Source organism: Aethina tumida, chromosome 5, assembly GCF_024364675.1.
Source record: "Aethina tumida isolate Nest 87 chromosome 5, icAetTumi1.1, whole genome shotgun sequence".
NCBI lineage: Eukaryota > Metazoa > Arthropoda > Insecta > Coleoptera > Nitidulidae > Aethina > Aethina tumida.
This window is the reverse complement of record NC_065439.1, coordinates 27,348-52,325: the sequence shown is the minus strand read 5'-3', so window position 1 is coordinate 52,325 and position 24,978 is coordinate 27,348. Positions and strand designations below refer to the sequence as shown.

Below are 24,978 nucleotides of genomic sequence, written 5' to 3'. Positions count from 1 at the left end.
AATTTGTTTTCTTGTCAGTGGACTTAGCTGAGAAATATTTATTCAATAACCAATCTTTACTTATACTCGTGTGTATCTGTAATAGATAAATTAATTCGTCGACTCGTCCAAACTCTGTCAGCATTTTATCAGATATGAAGCTGGCACGATATGAGCTTTTTTGTGTGGGTGTCTGCTGCTGACATTTGGATTGATTATGGTCGCGAGGAATTGAAAGCATTTATGAAAAATCTACTTTATCCGCTGTAAATAATGAAGTGAAATCTGATTGATTGCACTTTGCCTTTATACGTGTATGTCTCATGAAATGAACTCATTATAGTTGAAAACAAATCATTCATTCAGTTCATAAAAAGTAAAATAGATTTATGTACTATTGTGAAATGTATTGTATGAATGTACAATGTGTTTTTAAGATAAATTTTCGTCAATAATTTTCTTTTAAGATGTGGTAACAGCTCTGGGCCCTAATTTGTTCTTTAATTATTCATTATTTTTATTTGAAATTAAAATAGTAGTTTATATTTTTCTTTTTTACTCTTGAGAAACATTTTTTTTTTGGTATATTATATAGTTGTTATAGTTAAAGTTGTACTATTAAAATAAATTATTTTTATTTGAAATTAAAGCAAAGTGCTTACAACATATTTTCTTTAATTTACATAATTTAAATTATAGAAAATTAAACATGTAGTTTAAAATTAATATATAACATATTATAACAGACATGGTTCATTTTTTCGTATGTGTCCGACTGGAAGTTGTTTTGTTTTGAACAACAAATTCTACTAAAAAACTGAAAATTCAGCAATGGCAAAGTCCAATGATCGTCAATTTTTTTATGGAAAAGTTTGAACAAAAACAGATAGAGACTTCCAAACACAAACCTTCTGTTTGGTATGCTTAGATGATATAGAAACATGGAATTACATCAGTTTCTAAACCCTCATATCTAACGTTACCGAATTGGAAAAATCCTCCTATTTGTAAACTAACAAGAAAAATTCAACATAGTCTATATCCGTAAAAAATAAGAGAAACCCTCGTACGGCTTCTGAGGTTAGGTCGAGATGAGGCTAATGATATTTGGAGTGTATGGTCTTAATTAAAATTGAGAACTCCAAGAGTATTTTTTAGTTTTTTAAGTTTTATCTTCTCAGTGGTAAGGAAGTAAAAGTTCAGTTATGTTTGTCTTTATTTTTGGATAAAACAGATAGTTTTGAAACTCTTGTTTTTTATCGTAATTATTGAAAACTCTTTCTATAATGAACTTCAATTAATTGAGGGTCCAATAAAAATACAAATTTTTCATTTTCAGTCCTTTAATAAAGGATTACTTATCGCTCACTTCAACCTCTGCAACGAATTGTTCTACAACACACGAATTGACTGGAACGTCCAATGTTGGGTCCTGGCTTGTCAACGACGAAAGAGTTGCACTCCCCACGCACTCAAATTCAGAATATTGTCTTTGCTTGAGCTCGCAAGTCTTTTGGGTACTAAGGATAAACAAAATTTTCTTTAAAACCTAAAACAAAAAAATTATCCATAAATCGTTTTTACGACTGAATATTAAAACAGGATCAAAGGCTTTATACATTTACAATGAAATATTACCTTTTTAATATAGCTTGTATATCTATTCTTCCCAGTCCTTTCTCCATTCGGAACCTTCATGAAATACAAGCTTAGAACCAAATTAGGATGTACATCTTTAATGTCCATTGTTTTTTTAAAGATGATTACATTTTTAATGGGTATCGCTATTTCAGATGTAACAACATCAATCCCATTCTTAATCAGACAAATGTAATAATGTGTACAGTTATCCGCCTCATTAGTTTTAAGGTCAAAACGTATATTTCTGATCACTATGTTGGAGTTTTTGGGCAAAGATAGTGGAGAATTAAGAGAGGCTTGTTGCAGGAGACCCTTCTTTATAGCTGAAACAATAAATATTTTTAAAATCGTAATGATTTAAAATGTTATATACAAATACTCACTTTCTACCAATAACATTTTCTCGGCAACAATCCTTTCGGAACACTTCATGAGGTGTCTATTCAAACTGCATAGCCTTAGCGCCTTCTGGATCTGTTCAATTTTTGAGTTTTGCTTACTAATTTCATCAGAATACGGATTAAGCTTATGGTTCCTATCAGCGAATCTAATTTTTTTCGACGTTAGTTTTTTGGATGGCAGGCTATCGTATCGGCACTTATTTTTTTCGTCATACCTCAAAAGCGGTCTAACTTTTTCGCTGCCTATGTCGTCTATTTTTTCAGAAGAATCGTTATCGTTACTGTCTAGTGTAGTCGTCTGTTTCGATTGATTGATATTCAACGTGACAAATTGGCTCTTTTCTTTTTCCATCCAGCCATTAAGTATGTTAATAAATTTCTGCTTGCTCTCAACACTGCTAATTTCATTGTATATTATCTTACACGATGCTTCTGAATTTACACCTATTTTCTTAGAAACATTCACTTCAGTAATATTTGATAATTTGTTATTCATCCCAGTTTGTTGAACTGCTGATTCTGTGTCCTTCCATTTCTGAAGAATTCCTGAAAATGAAGAATCGCAAGCAGTTTTGTTAATGTCCATTTTGTTGAGGTTTGAGCAACTTTTGATATTCACTTAAATCTCTGTTAAACTGTTAACATTTAAGGATTTTATTCTAGACAACTTACCTGTTACTGATGATTTCAGTCTAGACAACTTACCTGTTACTGATTGTGTGAAAAATATATATTTAACACGTGAATTGAAATTAAAATTTAATTCGATTTAATATTTTGACCTGAACCATTTTAAAATTTAATTTTGATTAATAATAATCAAACTTATTTTTTGTATTTAAATATCAATTTCTTTTAATAGCTAACTTAGCTCAAACTAAAAAATAATCTCTTGTTTAAAATAAAAAATATTAACAGCTTTATTTAACTGTACATACAAATATAAAAAATATACATATGAATTTCTTACATTTTTTTGAACTATTAAGTGTATACTAATAAAGATTGGCTTTATAACATTCCATTTCTCTCCCTCATTCATCCGTCGTTGTGATAATACATAACAAATTTAAACATGATAGGAACAAAGGTTATATAAATATGAGAAAAAAAAAACAATTTTTGAAATTTACCTGTTGAAACTGTGGAAAAGATGTAGAAAAAAATAAAAGTTACATTTCTTATCAAAAACAACGAGAGCGTTGTACAAATTCCACCATATTAACTTGAATAAGTTCTCGCTGTTTATTCAAAACTGTACTCCGTGCATATATAATTTCGAATGGTAACGCATCTGCAAGAAAGTACTTGCATCTATCCTTCAATGATCCATGGACTGAATGCTAATCTTTTCTAAATAGTCGATTATAAACAATTTCTAATTTTCTAGAACTATTTTTTATCGACAAACATGGTTTAAGATAAAAATGGTCGTTTAGCTGAACAGTGTCTTATGTTATCTTTCCTATATTTTCTGTTTTGTGCAGCTAAATAAAAAATTATTATTTAAAACATGTATGCAATAATAACAGACTTTCATGGTAAGTTTATCAAATTCTCCTTTTTTCTTTGTCATTAAGATTACAAGTCCAGAAATTGATGAATTATCTAATGCTTCATGGATGTCTATAAACAAGAGAAGTGATTTATTATTATTAAAAGTACTGTACAATATGTCCCAATTTGTTGTTCATCCAAATTTTATTATTAACAAGATTATAATTTAATAAATAAAATATAAAGAAAATTCGCATAAAAATATCGGATTTAAAGGTCAATATGTGATTTTTTATATTGCTGAATATTTAAATTAATTTTTCTGTGGAACTCTCGAAGTAAGTACCGCATCATCAATCAGCAACACACATTTAAATTAAAAATTATTTAAAAAAATTACAATATTTAATTTAAAATTAAAAAAATCAGAAATTAAACTACTTAATTTAAAATTAAAAAAATAATAATAAAATGTTTAATTTAAATTAAAAATAATTAAAATATTTAATTTAAAATTAAAAACATAAAAAAATATTCTATTTAAATTAAAAAATAATAATAAATATTTAATTAATATTAATAATTTGAAACTAAAAAAATAATAAATTTAATTTAAATAAAAAAATATGTTTAAGTTAAAAATAAAAAAAAAATATTTATTTAAATTTAAAAAATGAAATAACTTTGTTGAATTTAAAAAAATAATAAAATATTTAATTTAAGTAAAATTAAAATACCTTATTTAAATAAATTTTATTTATTTCCTTTTATTATTATTTTATATTATTATTTATATTTTATATACAATATATATTAATCATTTCATGTGACCATGTATTTTGTCTCTTTATTAATTTTTACCCGGTATCTAGGTCATCAAAAATTCATAAAACAATTTGAATCATTACAAATAGAAATTAAAGTTTCTTTGAATACTTTAATAATTACATATACACTGTTTCAGTGGAGATTATACATAAGTAAATTGCAGAATTGCATGTCTGTCTGTCCATCACAATAATTTGTAATAAGTAGTTTTCACAAATGTAAATTAGAATTATTTTAAATTTTTTAAATTAAGTAAATTAAAGAATTTTTGTCTGTCGAAATGCCTAAATTGGCAACAATGTTGTGTAGGGCGCAAATTTCATTCCCATTGGAGGAAGATAAACCTCATTCATCGCTTCTCTTATTCGCAGTTATAAATCGGGCAATTTTCAGTTATTTCAAGAGACCCTCCCAAGTGTGACAGTCAAAACTTGCCATTGATTTCGTAAGTGTAATCTTTTTTTTATTATTAATTGTGTAATTTTGTATTATTTAACTTGTAAATATCAGTTTATATCTTAAAACAGTCAGGTGATAATCAACAAATTTAAAGGTTAGTTTAATGAGGAGTTGTTCCACTTTACAAGTTTCGGAGTGAACATGTGAAGTGATATTAAACCATTGCAGTTCCACTTCCTCTGGCCCTCGCCCCCACTATGTCCAGGTCCTGGTGGACCCGCTGAAGATGGCTCCACTACGGAGATGGCGTCCATGCCCCAGGTCCTGGTGGACCCGCTGAAGATGGCTCCACTACGGAGATGGCGTCCATGCCCCAGGTCCTGGGGGACCCTCTGAAGAAGGTTCCCCTATGGAGATGGTGTCCATGCCCCAGGTCCTGGTGGACCCGCTGAAGATGGCTCCACTACGGAGATGGCGTCCATGCCCCAGGTCCTGGGGGACCCTCTGAAGAAGGTTCCCCTATGGAGATGGTGTCCATGCCCCAGGTCCTGGTGGACCCGCTGAAGATGACTCCACTACGGAGATGGCGTCCATGCCCCAGGTCCTGGGGGACCCTCTGAAGAAGGTTCCCCTATGGAGATGGTGTCCATGCCCCAGGTCCTGGTGGACCCGCTGAAGATGACTCCACTACGGAGATGGTGTCCATGCCCCAGGTCCTGGGGGACCCTCTGAAGAAGGTTCCCCTATGAAGATGGTGTCCGTGCCCCAGGTCCTGGTGGACCCTCTGAGGATGGCTCCACTACGGAGATGCATTACTAAATTATTTAATAACATTTTCATACATATATTTTTATAACTTACTTTAAAATTAAATATAAACAATGTGAAAAAAATCTAAATTATTTATATATTTTTAATTATATAAAAAAATTATAGGACTCATTTATATAAAATTAAAATCATTAATTTAAATTTATATAATTCAAACAATTAAGGTTAAAAAATTATAAACAGATATTAATATAGATAAAAATAAAAGAGTTAATTTAAAATTCGTAAAATTTATGAAATTAAACTTAAAAATTAAAAATTTGAATAAAATAAAAATAAAATTATTGATTTAATTTAAGAAACTAAACTTAAAAAGTTGAAAATAACAAATAAAATTTAAAAAATTGAGTTTTTACATAATATATTTAAATAAAATTAAAATTATTAATTTAAATTCATAAAATTTGGAAAATTATGCTCAAAAAATTAATGATAATAAAAAACTAGGCTTAAAAATTAAAAATAAATTAAATTTAAAAATATTATAATTATTAGTTTAAATTTGTAAAATATAAAATATTAAGCTTAACAATAATTAATTGAATTTAAATAAAATTAAAATTGATGGAATTTAAAAAATTAAACGTAAAAACAATTATTAAAATATAAAAAATTAAAAATGTTAATTTAAATAATATCTGTACTGGATCAATCTCTTTATTTTGAATGATTGTTTAACCAATTGGATCTCGAGTTATAATAATACATAAGAATATCAGAGTAACTCTTCCAATAAAGAAAATAGATGTGATTTTCAGATTTAGTGTAACCAAATTTATAATATGTAAAAATATCAGTGGGATATAAAAGGTAAATCTTATTAATTAACTAATTTACATATAAAATATATAAAATGGAATATTGATTGTAAAGAGAATAATAATGCTGTGTTTACATATCTATTTCATTTTAAGGAAAATTAACATTATTTGATATTTTTACAGGTACTTTAAATAATTATATTTATTATTTACTAGACAAAATTAATGAGAAGTTCCCAGTTTTAAACAAAATATAATTAAATAATTAGTCAATATAATTAATACTAGCTAATTAGCTAAACTTGTTTTATATGTATGTTATAATTGTGCAGGTTATTAAATATATTATTATATGTATGTAAGATTTAGCAAAATCAAAAAAATTAGGGCGATCTTGTCTTGTTTATTTTGCAACAGCCTTTAACGGTTGACAGTCTTACGTCTATGTGAAATCTATTCGTTTGTCAGTACGTTTCGTGAACACCGGCCGAAGTATGAGAAGAAATTTTGTTTAATCATTGATTAAGTAAGTTGTTTTTATTATTTAGCGTATATTTTATTCTGTGAAGTAATTGCTTTCTATCTATCGCCCGAAATATTACTTTTTTTGTCACAATTGTCACCTTTAAACAGGATCTTATTGATTTTGAATAAATTTCATATTTTCTTTAATATATTTCTTCACAATAAACTTTACAGTCTAATGTGAATTTACTATGATACTTTTTTCAACTTAAACTTTTATTATTAAAGTTATTTAATTATAAAATCTTGAGGTAGAGAAGTACAAATATGGATACAGTACAAATGAACAAAAATAAGATACTTGTGAATTGACTGTGAATGCACTTTAGCTGGATTTTTAACTGGACATAAAACGGAGTCTCAGAAAACATATATCATATTGTGGTAAATTTTATTAAATTATTTAATCACTAACTCTTAATGTTAATAGAAACTTAATTCTTAGTTATCGTATGGTATTGTCTAATTATGTTTGTTTCTATATTACTATTAAGTTTTACCATATAAATTTATATAGGATAAATAAAACCAAAATCTAAATTTTGTAATATACATTATACATTGTTGACCAGAAATGGAACTGATTCTCTCGAAACTTCGAAACAACATCGTTCCACAGATTTAGTAATACAAGTGCAATATTTTTTAAGACGATTTAGTGTAATTTTGTATTATTTAGTTTGTAAATATGAGTTGACGTGTTATCAGTTCACTTAGTTTAAATATAACATGATATATTTATTTAATTCAACTTGTTTGTAGGTAATTTACTATACTACTTAAAACATTGCTTCACTGTTTGTGACAGTTGTTGGTATGATAGTAAGGTCTTTTAATGTTTTATTTACACTAGGACCTCATTTTTGACCACTTTGTTGATTATAACGGAATACTAAAACTTAATTAATGAATACTATATTCATTATTATTCATTAATTAAGTTTTAATATTAATAATGAAGTAAAATCTCCATTATTATTTTCAAATGTATTGTAAAAATAAGCATATATTAAAATCATAACCAATCAAATAACCAAATCATTTCATAATAATTGATGTGTTTCAGAGCTTTTTTCATATATTCTCAATAATTCATATAAATATTAATTTCCTTGGATGTTCCTCACTGACTTTGTTTATTATATTATATAAAAATTCTTTACAAATCACCTATTTTAAATATTGTTTATTTTAAAAGATTTATCACTATACACACACTAACAACTTGATGTATTAACTTTAATTTTTGTTTATACAGGATGATGACGATATTTAAAATGGAAGACCTAAGCCTATTATTTTATAACTCAATTTTAATTAAGAATGGAGAGTCACTAAATAGTAAAGAAGCAACACAGAGTGAATCTAACATAACATAAAATATCATTAAGAAGAAATTCAAAAGCATCAAGTCTAATTATGGATATAAATCATGAACTGAACTAACAAAGGTAAGAATATTTTTATTTGTTGTTGTAATGTTGTGATTGTTAATCCTTTATTATTATATTAATAACATGACATATTTACAAAAAATATGTATATAAAATTCTTATTAATTCTTAAAGTTCTTTCAAAAATGCTTATAAAATTCATAATACATTGAAAATTACTAGAAAACTATACATTTTTTATTGAGAAAGAGGTAGATCATGAATTTTGAAATAATAAAATCATAAAAGAAATTATAAATGAATTTGCCTCTTAAATCTCTAAAAAAACATGGTGATATTTATAAACGGTTTTGGTTACATTATTATAATAATACACAATTTATAACTATATATATATATATATATATATATATATATATATATATATATATATATTTAGTTGTAGTTTGATTTTTACTCATCTAACATGTGTAATCTAATCTATGTTTTAGGGACTTCAAAATGATATTCAATTATGGACATTCCTGGACCAGATAGAAACGTAATATATTGTAACCAAAGACTGATTATTTTAAAGTGTGATTAATATCTTCAAATCACACTTTTTTACCAACATCAACTTTGGGTATGGCTTATTTAAAAGTAAGCTAAAGTAAATTTTCACCTGATATGAAACCGAAAGTGCTTTTCTGAATTGGTCTACACAACTGAAGGCACAAAAATATGTAAAAATTTGAGGATTGTATGAATTTAGTATTGATTGTCATCTTTAGAAATATTTTTCCTTGTTAATGTTACAGGATTTTTAATATCACATTTTAGATGTTTTTTGGTAACATCAATCGAATTCACCAAAGGAACTAAGGGAAAATATTAAGAAAACATCAAATCACTTCTTCTTAATTTTATACTTCGATTCAGACAGCTGAAATTGCATTAATAAATATGTGTATGTCGAATCATAATTGATAATTGTCTTATAAAGGTTTATACCTGCTGCACTCGAAAAATTGGTGTTGATAAATTTGACAATTTCTTTAATATGTTGTTTATATATTTATGAATATTGTCTCGTTGACATTTATCATAAAAGTTCAAACGTAAATCTTTGCATGATGTAAATTACTTTCTCTTATTTGAATGGGTTGGGTGTAGAAAAAGTTTACCTAGAAGGGAAATATATTTTCTTACTACGCCTCGGGCAATATGGCGCGCAGGGCAGGAATCTAAAACTTTCTTCCCTTGTAGTGTAAAACACTATTTAGTACTTTTAATGTCACTTATTAGTAATGTCAATTAGACTAATTTCAATTTTGTGACGTCTTCTAAAAAATTTAGTTTTTTTATAAAAATAACATTGAAAATGGCACCCCACAAAATAAACAATATAAATGTATTCAATCAAATAGATGGAAAAAAATCAATTAAAAAGTCTCGATCAACTTTGATAAGTAACATAAAGAAAAATTTTGACAGGATCCTGAAACCAAAACTAAAATTGAAAAGTGTACAATCTGAAGGTGATGTCACTGCTTCAGTCAAGGTACGTTGTTTAAGGATTCGACGAATTAAATCTGCTATTGAACAAAATTTTGATACGGTCAATAAGGTTGTACCACGTAGTTCACAAAATAATCTAATTAGAAAAGGAAAATGTTATTTGGCATTAAGAAGAAACAAAATTATTAAAGGAAAAAGGGTCATCAAATATGAAACCATATATAATGATGAAGAAATTACAGAAAAAGTGGATATGGAAGGGCCTTGTTTCGATCCTGTGGCAACCATTACAAAACAATTTGGACAACTATAGAAATTTCCCAATATTCACAATTTGTATTAATATTAAATTTAATAAATTCTTTCATGTAAAATTCTTAATCTGATTTAAAGAAATATTAAAAGTATGAGTCTTAAGCTAATTAAAATTGTTTTGTTTATACATTACAATATTGGTTATATTTGAATTGAATTACAATTTTCATACTACTATTACCTATATGTATGTTCATGATACTGAAATTTTTCATAACTATTACTTCTGGAGCCATTTGGAGTTTCTTCATAAGACTTCACTTCGGACGGTGAAGAGGGAGGATAATATTTCTTTGGTTCAAACTTACTTTATCATTGTTCTGATCAATCTTTCACTTCAAACATGCCTTCCAGACCTTGTTTTATTTCCTCAATCAATTTTTTAACTCTGAATTCAATTAAAATATCATCTACATACAATAATAGAAGCATCACATCATGAGCATGGTACAAATATGGCTCTCCACAGGTTGAATACTATTCAACCCTTCGTCAATTGCTTCATTCCACATTCTTCCTTCTTGTTGAAATTCATTTGAAAAGAAAAACATTATTTTTAATTAAAGCATAATCTCTTTGTTATGATTCGAGGATTGCCATCTAATTGGAAAGAAGTTGTCGCCTATTATTTTTCTACAATGAACTTAAGATTAATTATTATTGAAATAATCTCTAAATTTCAAAGCATTGGCTTAAATATTAGGACTACAGTTTGCGACCAAGGTGGCACAAATAGATCTTCTTTAAATACTTTATCTTGTCAAACATCTTCTGAACCTTATTTTCTAATTAACAATCGTCGCATTTACATAATTTTCGATGTTCCTCATTTTTATAAAAATTCTAGAAATACACTTTTACAAGGTAATATTTTATTTGAAGATAGAGATTAGAAAAATCTAATTTTAATTTGTCCAAAACTTACTGATCAACAATTTAATTTTAAAAATTCCTTTACTAAAATGAAAGTATCTTTCACAACCCATGAACTCTCTTTTTCAGCTTCGGCATGCACTCTGTCTTCAATTTCTTCTAATCAATTACCTAACGATGCAACTTATACTGCTGAATTTGTACATATAATGAACCCCCTCTTCGATTCTTTAAATGGCATGGTATTAAATATAGGCATTAAGAGTTTTGGCAAGAAATTTTATTGAAAATTTGATACTGGGACATTTTAGATTCCAGCCCATCTCAATATTCATTTATTAAAGACTCTCTTATGTAACTGGTTTTTTTCTTTAAATGACTATTCTCACAATAAATTCTTCAATTTCTTCTAATTTTAAAGCATATGTTTCATAAGTTTCAGACTAATTTCAGTTTTGCAAATTCCATGATTGTAGAGATAAAATATTAGACAAATGAACCAGATTCACTCTTTATAAAACAGATGGTCCCAAATTTTTTAATATAATTTCATTTTTTCAATTTGATTTTAAAGAGATTTTATTTTGTGTTCATTTCGTTTGTTACGTTTATTTATTTATAAAGTATTTATAGAGTATTATTTATTATTTATGTGTATTTTGTTATGTTGTTTTTATTGGATGCTTTTTATTTTGTTCTAGGAGAGAATCAAAATACATTTTAAAATTACATTTTAATAGTGTTTTACTGTATTATTATTTATTTTGTATACGCTTCTTGTTTTCAGGAATATATGTATCGATTTTATATATAATATGTGTTCTCATTATGTATTATTTATTATATAATAAAACTTGTTAAATATATAATCATTTTTTTGAACCTAACGTACATTAGTAAAATTTGAATATTACTAGATTTCCCCCTCTTTTAGAATGACAGATAAAAAAGGTATCTGTAATAATTAAATGGTAACATTGCGCATAGTTACATGTGGCAATCCCCCATTTATCCTTGAGCCCAGTAATGTTTCTCCTTTATAACATTGGGTTGGTACTTCTAAGGCTTTTATGTCTTGCTAGTAAATTATTGATATAATTATATTCCTTTTAAATATAAATTCAATAGACTTTAGGCACTAGGCACGTTTGGTCGCTTCGTTATCTGATTAATTTCACTTAATATTAGGTTATTCTTAATTTTACAATTCATTATTGTATGTCAATAATTTTCGAGAAGAAGAATAAACTGGTGAAAACAAGCTCCAAGTGTTTTACAGTACTATAGGGGAAAATCTTATGGGTTCACGTCACCGACATGCTCATGACTGGCGCATGCGCAGTATGCTGTGCGCGTTAGTCACTTTTTGGATGGGTGAAATCTCGTGTGTTCGCGTCACCGACATGCTTATAGCAGGATATTTGAAGCTATACAGCTGACGTATAGTGCTGTGTATATGGATTTAGTAAAAAGTTCAGTGTGTATATACTGTTCATTGTTGAAATAGTGTTTTTGTTTGATTATTATTTGAATGGCCATGTCTATTGATCGAAAATTCAGTATTACAAATTAAAATTAAATTTGAATCAAACTTTTTCATTTTCTACTTTATTTACTATAAATTAGAACAAAATGAAATAATTGAAAGTACAAAAAGTCTACGTATTATTGAAACTAATGATGACAATTTAAATAAATACAAATACCATACATAAATAATATGATTGTATATTAATTGTCATTTCAATTGAATTGTATTTATATTTTGTCATGATCTTGTGCAGCCTAATAATAAAATACCATATAAACATGCATATAATTGCCTATTTTTTGCCTAAGATTAAAATGTTTATATTAATTGTGAATTATGTTCAGGGAAATAAAATACTTCTATACTTTAGTACATTTTATTAAATAATAATAAATTTATTATAAATTATATTAAATTTCTATTCTTTGTAATATTAATGCAATAAAAAAGTCTGCCATTATTAAATAATTTGTGGAGCACATTCAGTGGAAACGATACCCGGTTCCCACCATCAATTTTATGTATTCCAAAATCTTCGAAGTTGGAACAAGTACCAGCCACACCGGTCCGTCTGCCGTTCCCTTTGAACGTTAACTCATAATTGTACTTCTCGTCTTGGACAGAAGTTAAAACATACACTCCTACATGTAGGTGATCCACATCCCCATAGAAAGTCAACAAAAACAACACCTCGTCAAATTTGACGATTTCCCTCCAGCAACGTCCTCGAAACAAAATGGGCACCCAGTACCTCCTGCTTAAATCCTCCAACAGACGATGCTGGTCCTTCGTATGTTGTTCCAATTGCGAAGGAGCCCCATCCCACATGCACTTGTTCGTGAGATTGAAAGGACAAATGATCGTCTTCCTCTCGCATCCATTCTCGTGCACCTTTATCGCCGAACCCAAACCCTCAAACGTACATCCCGCGTCTGCGTACTTGCATGGGAAGTACAACTTCTCGAACAGTCGCTCCAGGCAGAAGTTGCGGGCTCCTCGTTTGCAGCCTCTGCACATGGGGCATCGGTTGATCTTGTTGAAACAAGGTCCGCAATACAAGTGGCCATTGGAACACATGTTCATTGGTGGCTGCATGTAGTGGAAGCAGACGGAACATTCGAATTCGCAGATCAGATCGTAGTTAATTTGGGACATGGTGGTTGATTGTTCTTGTCTGTTTAGCTTGATGGATCGTTTGCAACTCAGATAGTGTTCCTCATCAATATATACAAATTTATCCACATTTATCCTTTACCTTGTAATTTAATTCTGAATTTTGTTAATTCTTTTACATGTCATAGATAATAAATCATTTTATTGCAACCTGGTTTAACAATTGAATGAATAGATGAATTTCAACTATTTCAATTATTACCTGTAGTTAAAATTATTAATGTTTAGTCTATGAAAGTACTTTTACAACCTAGTGAATTCTATTCATTAATAACATAAAATAACTTATTTTAAATCCGTCTGTTTTGTTAAGAAATTAAAATAGTTCGTCATTAACAATTGAACTATTGAGTGTATCAGTGAAATGATTATTACTTTATGCAAAATATTTATTACAAATAATGTCTCTTCCTAGTCCCTTGTACAATAAAGTTTTCAACTTCTTCATCCTCTACTTGGAATGAAGAGCCAAGTTTAGCATTTACAATCTTGCCTTCTTTCAGGGGATTGTAATTTAAAGTGCGGTGCTTCAATAAACAACGAAATCTTCCCTTTAAAATGCCATTGACATGCTCCACACTCATTCTTGCCCTCCTCAAATGTAAGTTAAACCTTTCCTGAGGTGTATCATTTTGAACATTTTCAAAGTACTGTGTCATTAACTATGGTGATAGTGGATAGCCTTCATCACCAACTAAATGATAATGCAAATTCCTTCTTTAATGTAACGTTCACAATTAATTGTACATTTATGTTATATAATATTATTAATATTATGTATTGGGGATGTTTATTTGGAGGAGAGAAAAGCCAAACTTTTCAAAATTCTTTTCAATATTTTGGTTTATTTCAGCCTTCATTTAAAAAGTGGTGATTTAAATATTCTATTCTTTTGCATATACAATACATTTTAAAACTTATCTCCTCCTCTTTATTAAGAATAACATCTAAAACCATTAACTAACAATAATAAACTACTATATATGTATAATTAGCATCAATTTAATAATTATTATTTAATTCAATATCAAATATTTTTTGTACAAGATATAAGATCTGAAAAAAAAGTCTTAATAATTAAATGGATTAATATTGGTTATAGTAAAATGAATGAATGATAGGTTGATAAATTCAATGTGACAAATCTCATACATTTTTACTTCATGATGAAATATCATTGGTTGTTCTGAATAACCAATGAAAAATACTAAGTACTTCATTTGAAACATTCTATTGATTATTAACAACCAAATTAAGATTGAGCATGGTTCAAAATGAGCTCTTGGCTTAATATTTAATATATATTGATGAAGACCATTTCATCTTCATTTTTTCAAAATTTAATAAACGGTTATTAAGATTAATATTTACATTCATTGTTTCTCATTCAAAATTAACAAACCTAATGTAAATGTTTTCTATGGATGATCCAAGTAAAATGAATGAATGATTGGTTAATAAATTCAATATGACACATCACATACATTTTTATTTCATGAAGAAATATCATTGGTTATTCTGAATAACCATTGATAAATATTAAGTACTTCATTTGAAGTATTTTATTGATTATTAATAACCAAATTAAGATTGAGTGTGGTTCAAAATGAGCTCTTGGGTTAATATTCAATATATATTGCTGAAGACCGTTTCTGGTATACTAGACAATATATCTATAAAGACTAAGGAAATATGTTCTTGTGAAAGTCATCTTCCATGGCCATTATTTAATTCTGTCAATTCATGTCATGTGACACTGACTCCTAATGACTGGCTAAAGTGTATATATTAATTATATTATTATTATAAATTAATGAATTTTATTTAGCAATAATAAGTCTATTACAAATTAGTTATAATATTAATACAATAAAAAAGTTTGCCACAATTAATTAATTTGTTCAGCACCTTCAGTGGAAACGATACGCAATCCTCGACATTAATTTTATGTTTTCCAAACCCATCGAAGGTGGAACAAGTACCAGTCACACCAGTCCGTCTGCCGTTCCCTTTGAATGTTAACACATAATCGTACTTCTTGTCTAGGGCAGGCGTTAAAACATACACTCCTGCAAGCAGGACATCCACATCTCCATAGAAAGTCAACAAAAACAACGCCTCGTTGAATTTGACGATCTCCCTCCAGCAACGGTCTCTGGATAAAATGGGCATCCAGTAACACCTGGTCAAGTCTTCCAGCAAACGATGCTCGTTCCTCGCGTGTTGATTCAGTTGCGTTGGAGCACCGTCCCACGTGCACTCACTGGTCAGAGCAAAAGGACAGGGTGGGTGCTTCTTTGCGCAGTCACCCTCGTGCTCCTTTACCGCCGGACCCAAACCCTCGAATGTACATCCCAAGTCTGCGTACTTGCATGGGAAGTGCAACTTCTCGAACAATTGTTCCAGACACAAGTTACGAGCTCCCTTCTTACGGCCCCTGCACATAGGGCATCGATTGATCTTGTTGAAACAAGATAAGCAATATAAGTGGCCATTGGCACACATGTTCATTGGTGGCTGCATGTAGTTGAAGCAGATGGAACATTCGAATTCGCAGATGAGATCGTAATTAATTTGGGACATGGTGATTGATTTTTCTTGTCTGTTTCACGTAACTGGTCGTTTGTATCTCTCTGAATACATTTATTATCAATATATACAAATTTGTCAGTATTCACCTATTTACCTCGTAAATTAATTCTGGATTTTGCTAATTCATAATGATATTGGTAATAATTCTATTTATTATGACCTGTTTCATGACTTCATGCAATTAATCTCATCAAATCTTTGCTACCTATTGATAAATTAATGTTTAGTATAATAAAATAAACCTAATAAATTTTATTCGTTAATAAATCTGTATAGCAACTTATTTTAAATCCTTCTTTTTTTAATAGTAAGGAAATAGACAGTTATAGACAGCCTATAGAAGTGAAAACTTTTAGTATTAAAGTTTGACATTTCATCTTGTTTGAATTAAAATTATCAATCTGGTATTCACATCTATTGACACTCCAAGCAACAATTATATGCTCATTGCGCGTGCGCCAGTCATGAGCATGTCGGTGACGCGAACTCATCTATTAATATATAATTTAGACATAACATAAAGAATTTTATATACTTTTTCTTTATTTTGTATCAATTTATTATAATTAGTATTACAAATTCAACTATAAAATCAAATAGATAAGCAACTGTCACTAGAAATAGAAGTCACTCTATAAAGTAGTAATGTTTAATTTATCTAACCAGTAATTTTATAATTAAATATTATTTTTCACTATTTAGACATAAAAAATGTACACTCTTATTTTATTAAATTTGAATATTAAATAATGTATTAAAATAAAAATAAGAGGTAATATTTTATCTTATTGATTTTTTTCTCATAAGTTCCTTTGTCATACATAACCTAAAGAGTTTTATAGATTTCTTCTTTATTTGTTATCAATTTATTATAATTACTATTGTAAATTAAACTATCAAATCAAATAGATGGGCAATTGTCATTAAAAATAGAGGTCACTCTATAAAGTATTAATGTTTAATTTAACTAACCAGTAATTTTATAAATTAATATTATTTTCCACCATTTATACATATAAAAATGTACACTCTTATTTTATTAAATTTGAATATAAAATAATATATTAAAATAAAAATAAACGGTAATATTTTATCTCATTAATTTTTTTCTTCATTTGTTAATAAATTCATTATAATTATTACAGTAAATTAAACCATGACATCAAATAGATGTATAAAGTAAGTTATAATCAACCTTTCTGTACATTTCTGAGATAAATCTGTGATCACGTTTTGGGTTGAGGTAGGCAACCAGAATACGTAATATTCCGGTTACAAATATTAAAATAAAAATAAAAGGTGATATTATATATATATATATATATATATATATATATTATGCTAAAATACATATCTACAATTTAATGTAATAAACTTTTTCCATAATAATACAGTATTGTAGATTAATTTTGATTATCTTCTTAGATTCTTTAGATTTTAAATTAATTTTTGAATTTAGTTCAGTATTAAATAATATTTTAATATTATTAAAACATATATGTATATTATAAATAAATGAATTAAAATCTGATCTTACAACAATTATTTGAGTGAGTCGAATATTTTGAAGTAACTAATCCACAATATTCCTAAACAAATAAATAATTTGTAAATTGAGTATTTTTATTATGAACAAAATATTTGCAAAATGGCAATAACAATTATTTTATTATGATATTTCTTTAGCTTCTTCCATTTATAAAATAAAATATGCTGGTTGAAGAGATCTTTATTTTATATTCGTTCTTTAAATAACTATTCATGCATTTTATATACAAAATATAAAATATATATAAAGTACAATATTACTTATTTTTCTTATAATTATTTACCACTTGTTCCTTTAAGCATTCTACTGTTCTGTTTTTCTATAATTATCTTCTTCATGCCTCTGTCAAAAAGCAGTCGGTAATTGCAATTGGTATATGTTATATATTTATATTTATTATATATTGTTTATTCAGTCTAATAAAATACCCTTACACCTTTAAATTAAAACCTTTATTTGATAATAATTACACTATTACAACTCATTTCTTTTTAATAGTAATAACATAAAAAAGTTTCCCATCGATAAGTAATTTGTTGAGCACATTCAGTGGAAACGATATGCGGTTATCCTTATTAATTTTATGTTTTCCAAAGTCATCGAAGCTGGAACAAGTCCCAGCGACGCCGGTTCGTCTGCCATTCCCAAAGAATGTGAACTGAAAATTGTACTCCTTGTCTGGGACAGACGTCAAAACATAGACTCCTACATGCAGGAAAGGCACATCTCCACAGAACGTCAACAAAAACAACGCCTCGTCGAATTTGACGATCTCCCTCCAGCAAAGTTCTCGAGATAAAATGGGCACCCAGTAACTCCTGGTCAAATCTTCTATCAAGCGATGCTCGTTCCTCACGTGTTGCTCCAGTTGCGTCAGAGCACCATCCCACGTGCACTCAGACGTGAGAACAAAAGGACAGGGGGGCTGCTTCTTTCCGCAGTCCCCTTCGTGCTCCTTCACCGCCGGACCCAAACCCTCGAATGTACACCCCAAGTCTGCGTACTTGCATGGGAAGTACAACTTCTCGAACAGTAGTTCCAGACACAAATTTCGTCCACCCTGCTTGCAGCCTCTGCACATGGGGCATCGGCTGATCTTGGCGAAACAAGATCCGCAATATATGTGGCCGTTGGAGCACATGTTCATTGGAGGCTGCATGTAGTTGAAGCAGACGGAACATTCGAATTCGCAGATCAGATTGTAATTAACTTGGGACATGGTGATTGATTTCTTCTTATCTGTTTCACGTGGCTGATCGTTTGTAACTGAGATGCATGTTTCCAACAATATATACATAGAAGTTTGTGGGCATTTACCTATTTACTTTACTTAATTTTGGATTTTGTTAATCCTTTTGCAATTATGTTAATGGTAATAACGTAATTACAAATTAATGTTTCATGGCTTCACTCAATGAAACTGATCAAAATTTTGCTACCTATTGATAAAATTATAAGTTTAAAATAATAAAAAGTAATAAAATACTTTTATTAACTAATAAACTTTATTCATTAATATATAATCTGAGTAACAACTTATTTTAAATCCGACTTCGTTGTAATAATAAGGAAATAAAAATATCTTTTTTTATTACTCTGTCATATATCACATAAAGAGTTTTATATATTTCTTTTTTATTTGTTATCAATTTATTATAATATGTATTGTAACTTAAACCATCAAAACAAATGTACAATTGTCATTAAAAATAGAGGTCACTCTATAAAGTACTAATGTAACCGGTAATTTTATAATTTAATATTATTTTTCACTATTTAGACATAAAAAAAATGTACACTCTTATTTTATTAAATTTTAATCTTAAATAATATATTAAAATAAAAATAAGAGGTAATATTTTACCTCATCGATTTTTTTATAGATATTATTATGAGATTAAAGAGTTTTATATATTTCTTCTTTATTTCTGATCAATTTGTTACAATTATAACTACAAATTAAACTGTCAAATAAAATAGATGTGCAGCTGTCATTAAAAATAGAGGTCACTATATTAAGTAGTAATGCTTTATTTAACTAAGCAGTAATTTTATAATTGAATATTTAGACATAAAAAAATGTACACTCTTATTTTATTATCTAAGCTAATTTGTTAATTTTTGACATTTTCTTATTGAATTATTGTATAACAATTTCTAAATTAAATTTAAATATTAACTAAAATATTAAAAATCCATATTTGTACACATTTCTATTTTTTGAAGTAAAAACTTCTTTAGCCGCGTTGAGCACTTTTCGGTAGGAGTAAACTTTATGGGTTCGCATCACCGACATGCTCATTATCGCCGCACGCACAGCGAAATTGAATGAAAAATGTATTTAAATAAGTCTAAAAGCAATGTTAAAGCAATCAAAAAAATTATTGTTGTGTAGGTAAATGTGGCGAAAAATACAAAAATTACGATCAAAATATAATAATAAGAAATATAATAAAATAATATATAATAAAAAATGAAAATTTTTTAGCAACTTTTTGAAATGCAAAAGTTGCTACACATTTGGCAAATGAAAAAGGTAACGAAGAAAATGTAAATATTTTCGTAAGTGTTATTGAATATAAGGTAAATGAGCAAAATGTTGTTTTACTTTTCGATGCCTTGGATGAATCAAAATTAGATTTGAACGTCATCAATTTCTTTTCATCATTAAACCTCGAAGTACTGATGTCAACAAGAACAAATAAATTAGAAACACTTTTGAAAAACTCCAATTGTTTCCATTTTTCCTTACTAAGTTTCTCATAAACAGATCAAAATGAGTTTTCATGTTTTCTAATAAAAATGAAGACAATGAAAAAATAAAAGAGATGACGAAGAGTGCTAAATAGAAATATACAGGAGTCCCTAATGGGAATTCCTCTGCAGATAAAACTCGTCGTCGATATCTTCCCCAACATAAATGACTTTCTAATTAAGAAAGATGAAATCAACATTTTATTTCTCTATGAGGAATTCCTAGAAAAACACTTAAAAAATACAGTGCCAATAAAAGAATATACATTAATAAATTTGCCTGTGCAACTTTATTACATGAATTACAGATTCGTGAAGAGGAATTAGATGAAACAAGATCTGATTTTGAGTATGATAATAAAAACTATTTTATACTCACTGGATATGATGATAACCATAAACCACAATTTATACATAAAACATATGCTGAGTTTTTATGTACTAAGTATTTAACAAAAATGAAAAATTTATCTTTCCAAATATTATATATTTACAAATTGTTTATATGTTTAGGAATATTGTTGATTTGAAAAAGATAAATATTCCCCAGGATCTTGACTGGATCATTAAGGATCCCCTTAACATAATTTAACCACCTTCATGTTACTCAGTGTGTGTAACAATTTTTTTGTGTAGTTTTGTTATCGAAATCTTTTAATAATACTCTTAGAAAGTTATTATATTTGTGTATTATATCAACAATTTTTTACCATTTAATGCAAATTTTTAATCCCGGATAGACAAAAATCAATTGGTTTTTGAGTAAAATATATCGAGATAACATCATCCAAATTTTCAATTTTTTTTCCACTAAGAAAATGTTGTAGGGATCGGACTATGGGTGAGGCTGTATCTCTCACTCGAATTCATTAAATTTTTTCCGGTGTACGTATTGCACACTGTGGTCTGTCATTGTCGTATTGCAGAATGACACCATTTCTCTTGACAATCGTCGAATATTTTATGACCAAAAATTAGTTAAATCAGTCCAATTGTTCACAATAAAGGTCTGCATTAACAGTTTGTTCAGGTTTCAGGACTTCAAACTAAACAATTTCGAGAATACTCCATCAACCACCAAAAAAAGTTTAATATTGAATTATTTAGAGGTGAACAAGTCGCAAAAACCTCAAAATGGCTTTGAGGCGCCTTCGAGATGTACTATGAGCTGACAAACATCGACATGTGCAGAAACGACATTACTTTCCAGTCCCCATAATAGTTACGTTCATAAATACTTTTACTGGTTCATAGTTCAATATTTTTTAATTTAACATTATATTAATCAGGAAACGAATGTATTGCTAGTGAGATATTTAATTTATTTTTCATCAATTGAATAAATAAACAATTCTTTTGTAAATTTTCGATTTCTTCATTTGGAATGCTTTGTAATATAAAGGACAAATGATTAATTTTTAAATTGTTACAAAACCAATAACACTTTGTTAAGACACCTATGGATAAGTTATAATTTATAAGTTCAAAGAAAATTCATTTGATTTAATTTGAAGCAGTAGACACGAAAAAAAATACAATGAAACTGTGAAAGGATTAAAGAGGGACAGTTCAAAATGGAACTTTAAATTTAAAATCTTCATTAGACTACTTTTACTAAGAAAATATTTTTCTATATCTATTACTACTGTCTGAAAAATGGACGACTTCTGTATTTGATCACCCTATACAGTTGTACAGTACTTTTTACAAGTAAATTTAAAAAAAGTTCACATATAGATGATTTAAATGAAACCTCTAGTCTATTTATTTTAGGACCTATGTCCATTAAGACTTTTCTTCAAATAATAGACCATAGTAAATGTCTTTAAAATTCTTTAATAATTATTTTTCATGTTTAATATTTATAACACATTAAAAGATAAGGCGATAAAATGTTTTTTTTTTGTAAAATAATCTGCCAACTTAACAGTTAAAGGTCATATACATTAAAAATCACACTTGTAAATCAGTTGAACTTGCAATAATAACAACAGAAAAGATAACAAAGTGTTAACTTACCTATATAAACATCAAATAAATTAACATGTTCATTGTCATAAGTTTTATTCTACCAGTAAACATGTACAAGATATTTTTATTGTTATTGTGTGTTTCCAGAATGGAAGCTACAGAAAACACTACAGAACAAGGATGTCCTATGTACGACTGCATGATTGGATACCACTTAGTTAAGAGGAATAATGAAAGTTGCCCTACATGTGTCAAAATTGAAGGTAAGCAAAAAGCATTTTAAAAGAAATAACGAATTCTTAAAAACTATAATCCGAAGGATTAATTAACTTTAATTAACAATAGATCCTCCAATTAATTGCAACCACACGATGTGTCCAAGACTACTTTGCATCAATGGAGACGTTTTAAGAACTAAACCTGGAGCTTGTTGTCCTTCGTGCGTTCCTGGTAAGATTACTAAAGGATGTAAGAAAGTTTTCTATTTTAATTAACATTAATTAACAACAGATACGAATAATTGCACCCTCAGATTGTGCCCACAACTACTTTGCATCGACGGATACGTTTTAAGGACTAAACCTGGAGATTGTTGTCCTTCGTGCGTTCCAGGTAAGATTAGAAAAAGTGGAAGAAAACTAATTCAAATGTTTTGCTTCTCGTAAACTTTTATTTTATATAAAGATATTTGCATATATAACATTTTAAACTCAATTTCACAGCAATAACAACAATCATTTACATTTTAAGATAAAGGTAGTGCTTATGTTTAAAAACGACGACAAAATATTAATTGTTGTTAATTAGCATTGTACTTGCAAACATGTTCAGCTTTTGTTTATTGTTATTGTCCGTTGTGGACACAGAAGCAGTGGCTTGCCCAATTGTGTGTCCTTTATACAAATGCTTGGAAGGATACGAATTAGTTAGGAAGAGGAACGAGTGTTGTCCTAAATGCGTCAAAATTCAAGGTAAAAAACTAAAAGCTAATTTATGAAGTTGATAACTAAGCAGTTAATTGTAGTAGTCGTAAATTTTAAGACAATACTTAAATTACTTAGTTTCTTAGCAACATATGTTTGATATATCTCTGATATGTTTGTTTTAACAGATAAACCAAACTGCAACTTAGTTTTATGTGCCTTACCTGAATGCCAAAAAGGAGAAGAGATTTATAAACCTCCCAATCAGTGTTGTTCAATATGCATAAAAACACGTAAGAAAAAGTAATTTCTTTATTTATCAACGTCTCACAAAGGTTAAGCTTGTGCATCACTCAATCATCATTTTATACGCTATAACTGCACTCCTTTTGGCTTTAATTAAAAACAAAAAATATAGAGAGTATTATACGTCAGCTGTGTAGCACACAGCACATGCGCCAATCATGAGCATGTCGGTGACGCGAACCCATAAGATTCTCCCCTACCAAAAAGTGCCCAACGCGGCTAAAGAAGTTTTCACTCCAGGACAATCAAAAAAAATTTTAAAAACTATTTTTCAATTAAAATAAAACCACTCATAAATAATATAAAAGTCTCGTTGGAAATGTCATAGATATTTAAAAAGTTGTCGTTCAATTTGTCTGGAATGAGAATTTAGAAGTTTAATATTTTTTGTTAATGTTACAGAGGAACCTTGTATAAAAAAGCCAGATTGTTCCACAGTTAGATGTGCTTTACCAATATGCAATGTCGGCGAGGAGGTTTATCAGCCCCCTTGTGAATGTTGTCCAATTTGCAGAAAAAGAAGTAATAATTAAAACAATAAACTTATTTAATTAGTTACTAATTTATTTATAATTTCAGGTGAATGCAATTAGGTGTGTCGAATGTGTAAAAACTGATTGTGATTCAGGACGTATTTATGGGCGTTACCCCAACTATTGTTTATGATAATAATAATAATAATAATAATAATGTATATATAAAATATACATATAATGCCAAAAAGAAGTAGATATCCATTTATTTTAATTCTATTCAAATTGATGTACGTTTCATGACTGCTGCACTTGGTTTTCATTCTTTTGGCTTACTTTGAAACACTTTCGTTGCATATGTATACTTCTATACATTTTTAGTCTAGTCCTGTTGAATATATAAAATATATAACATATAGAAAAATATAAAATATATAATCTATATAAAAATACACAATACACACAACACATTAAAAAATATACAAAAAACATATAAAATATAAAAAATTTAGAAAATGTATTCAATATATAAAATGTATAAAATATATAACGTACAAAAATTTATAAAAATATAAAATACATATTTAAAATAATAATAATAAAATATATAAAATATAGAATATAAAATATATATGTATATATAAAATATACAAAAAATAATTTAAATTTTTAAAAATATAAAATACATACAGTTAATAAAATTATATATAGAATATTTAAAATATATAAAGTATATAAAATATATAAAATATATAAGATATA

The 24,978-nt window shown here is 28.0% G+C and overlaps 3 protein-coding genes and 1 long non-coding RNA gene across 5 annotated transcripts; 2 read left to right on the top strand and 2 right to left on the bottom strand.

Annotated features, from left to right (window-relative positions):
* Positions 1–1,318: 1,318 nt before the first annotated feature.
* On the bottom strand, positions 1,319–2,448 carry LOC126265630 (uncharacterized). Its single transcript, XM_049967703.1, has 3 exons — positions 2,004–2,448; positions 1,618–1,943; positions 1,319–1,528 (listed from the first exon to the last, which is right to left on the bottom strand). The coding sequence occupies exons 1-3, from the start codon at positions 2,371–2,373 to the stop codon at positions 1,334–1,336; spliced, it is 891 nt and encodes a 296-aa protein (XP_049823660.1). The 5' UTR covers positions 2,374–2,448; the 3' UTR covers positions 1,319–1,333.
* Positions 2,449–5,012: 2,564 nt separating this feature from the next.
* On the top strand, positions 5,013–5,486 carry LOC126265632 (uncharacterized). Its single transcript, XR_007548133.1, has 3 exons — positions 5,013–5,290; positions 5,347–5,402; positions 5,459–5,486. It is a non-coding gene; the product is annotated as an uncharacterized LOC126265632 (long non-coding RNA).
* Positions 5,487–18,270: 12,784 nt separating this feature from the next.
* Positions 18,271–19,008, bottom strand: LOC126265546 (E3 ubiquitin-protein ligase SIAH1A-like). Its single transcript, XM_049967312.1, has one exon. The coding sequence runs from the start codon at positions 19,006–19,008 to the stop codon at positions 18,271–18,273; it is 738 nt and encodes a 245-aa protein (XP_049823269.1).
* A 3,522-nt stretch (positions 19,009–22,530) lies between these two features.
* On the top strand, positions 22,531–24,549 carry LOC109605387 (uncharacterized protein DDB_G0274171-like). 2 transcript variants are annotated; one of them, XM_049967557.1, is made up of 6 exons: positions 22,543–22,777; positions 22,860–22,964; positions 23,025–23,126; positions 23,626–23,730; positions 24,146–24,265; positions 24,323–24,452. In XM_049967557.1, exons 1-6 carry the CDS (start codon positions 22,588–22,590, stop codon positions 24,334–24,336), a joined length of 636 nt encoding a protein of 211 aa, XP_049823514.1. In that variant the 5' UTR covers positions 22,543–22,587; the 3' UTR covers positions 24,337–24,452. The 2 variants fall into 2 exon arrangements, with proteins under 2 accessions (XP_049823515.1, XP_049823514.1); XM_049967558.1 differs by lacking the exon at positions 23,626–23,730 and having other exon boundaries at positions 22,531–22,777; positions 24,323–24,549.
* The last annotated feature ends 429 nt before the right edge of the window (positions 24,550–24,978 follow it).

Coding starts and splice junctions, on each gene's coding strand:
- LOC109605387 (XM_049967557.1), top strand. CDS start 22,588: ATGTTCATTGTCATAAGTTTTATTCTACCAGTAAACATGTACAAGATA. Junction 22,965..23,024: donor TTGTCCTTCGTGCGTTCCTG/GTAAGATTACTA, acceptor AATTAACAACAG/ATACGAATAATTGCACCCTC. Junction 23,731..24,145: donor TTCAATATGCATAAAAACAC/GTAAGAAAAAGT, acceptor TTAATGTTACAG/AGGAACCTTGTATAAAAAAG.
- LOC126265546 (XM_049967312.1), bottom strand. CDS start 19,008: ATGTCCCAAGTTAATTACAATCTGATCTGCGAATTCGAATGTTCCGTC.
- LOC126265630 (XM_049967703.1), bottom strand. CDS start 2,373: ATGGAAAAAGAAAAGAGCCAATTTGTCACGTTGAATATCAATCAATCG. Junction 1,944..2,003: donor GAAAATGTTATTGGTAGAAA/GTGAGTATTTGT, acceptor TTATTGTTTCAG/CTATAAAGAAGGGTCTCCTG. Junction 1,529..1,617: donor ATACAAGCTATATTAAAAAG/GTAATATTTCAT, acceptor TTTTTGTTTTAG/GTTTTAAAGAAAATTTTGTT.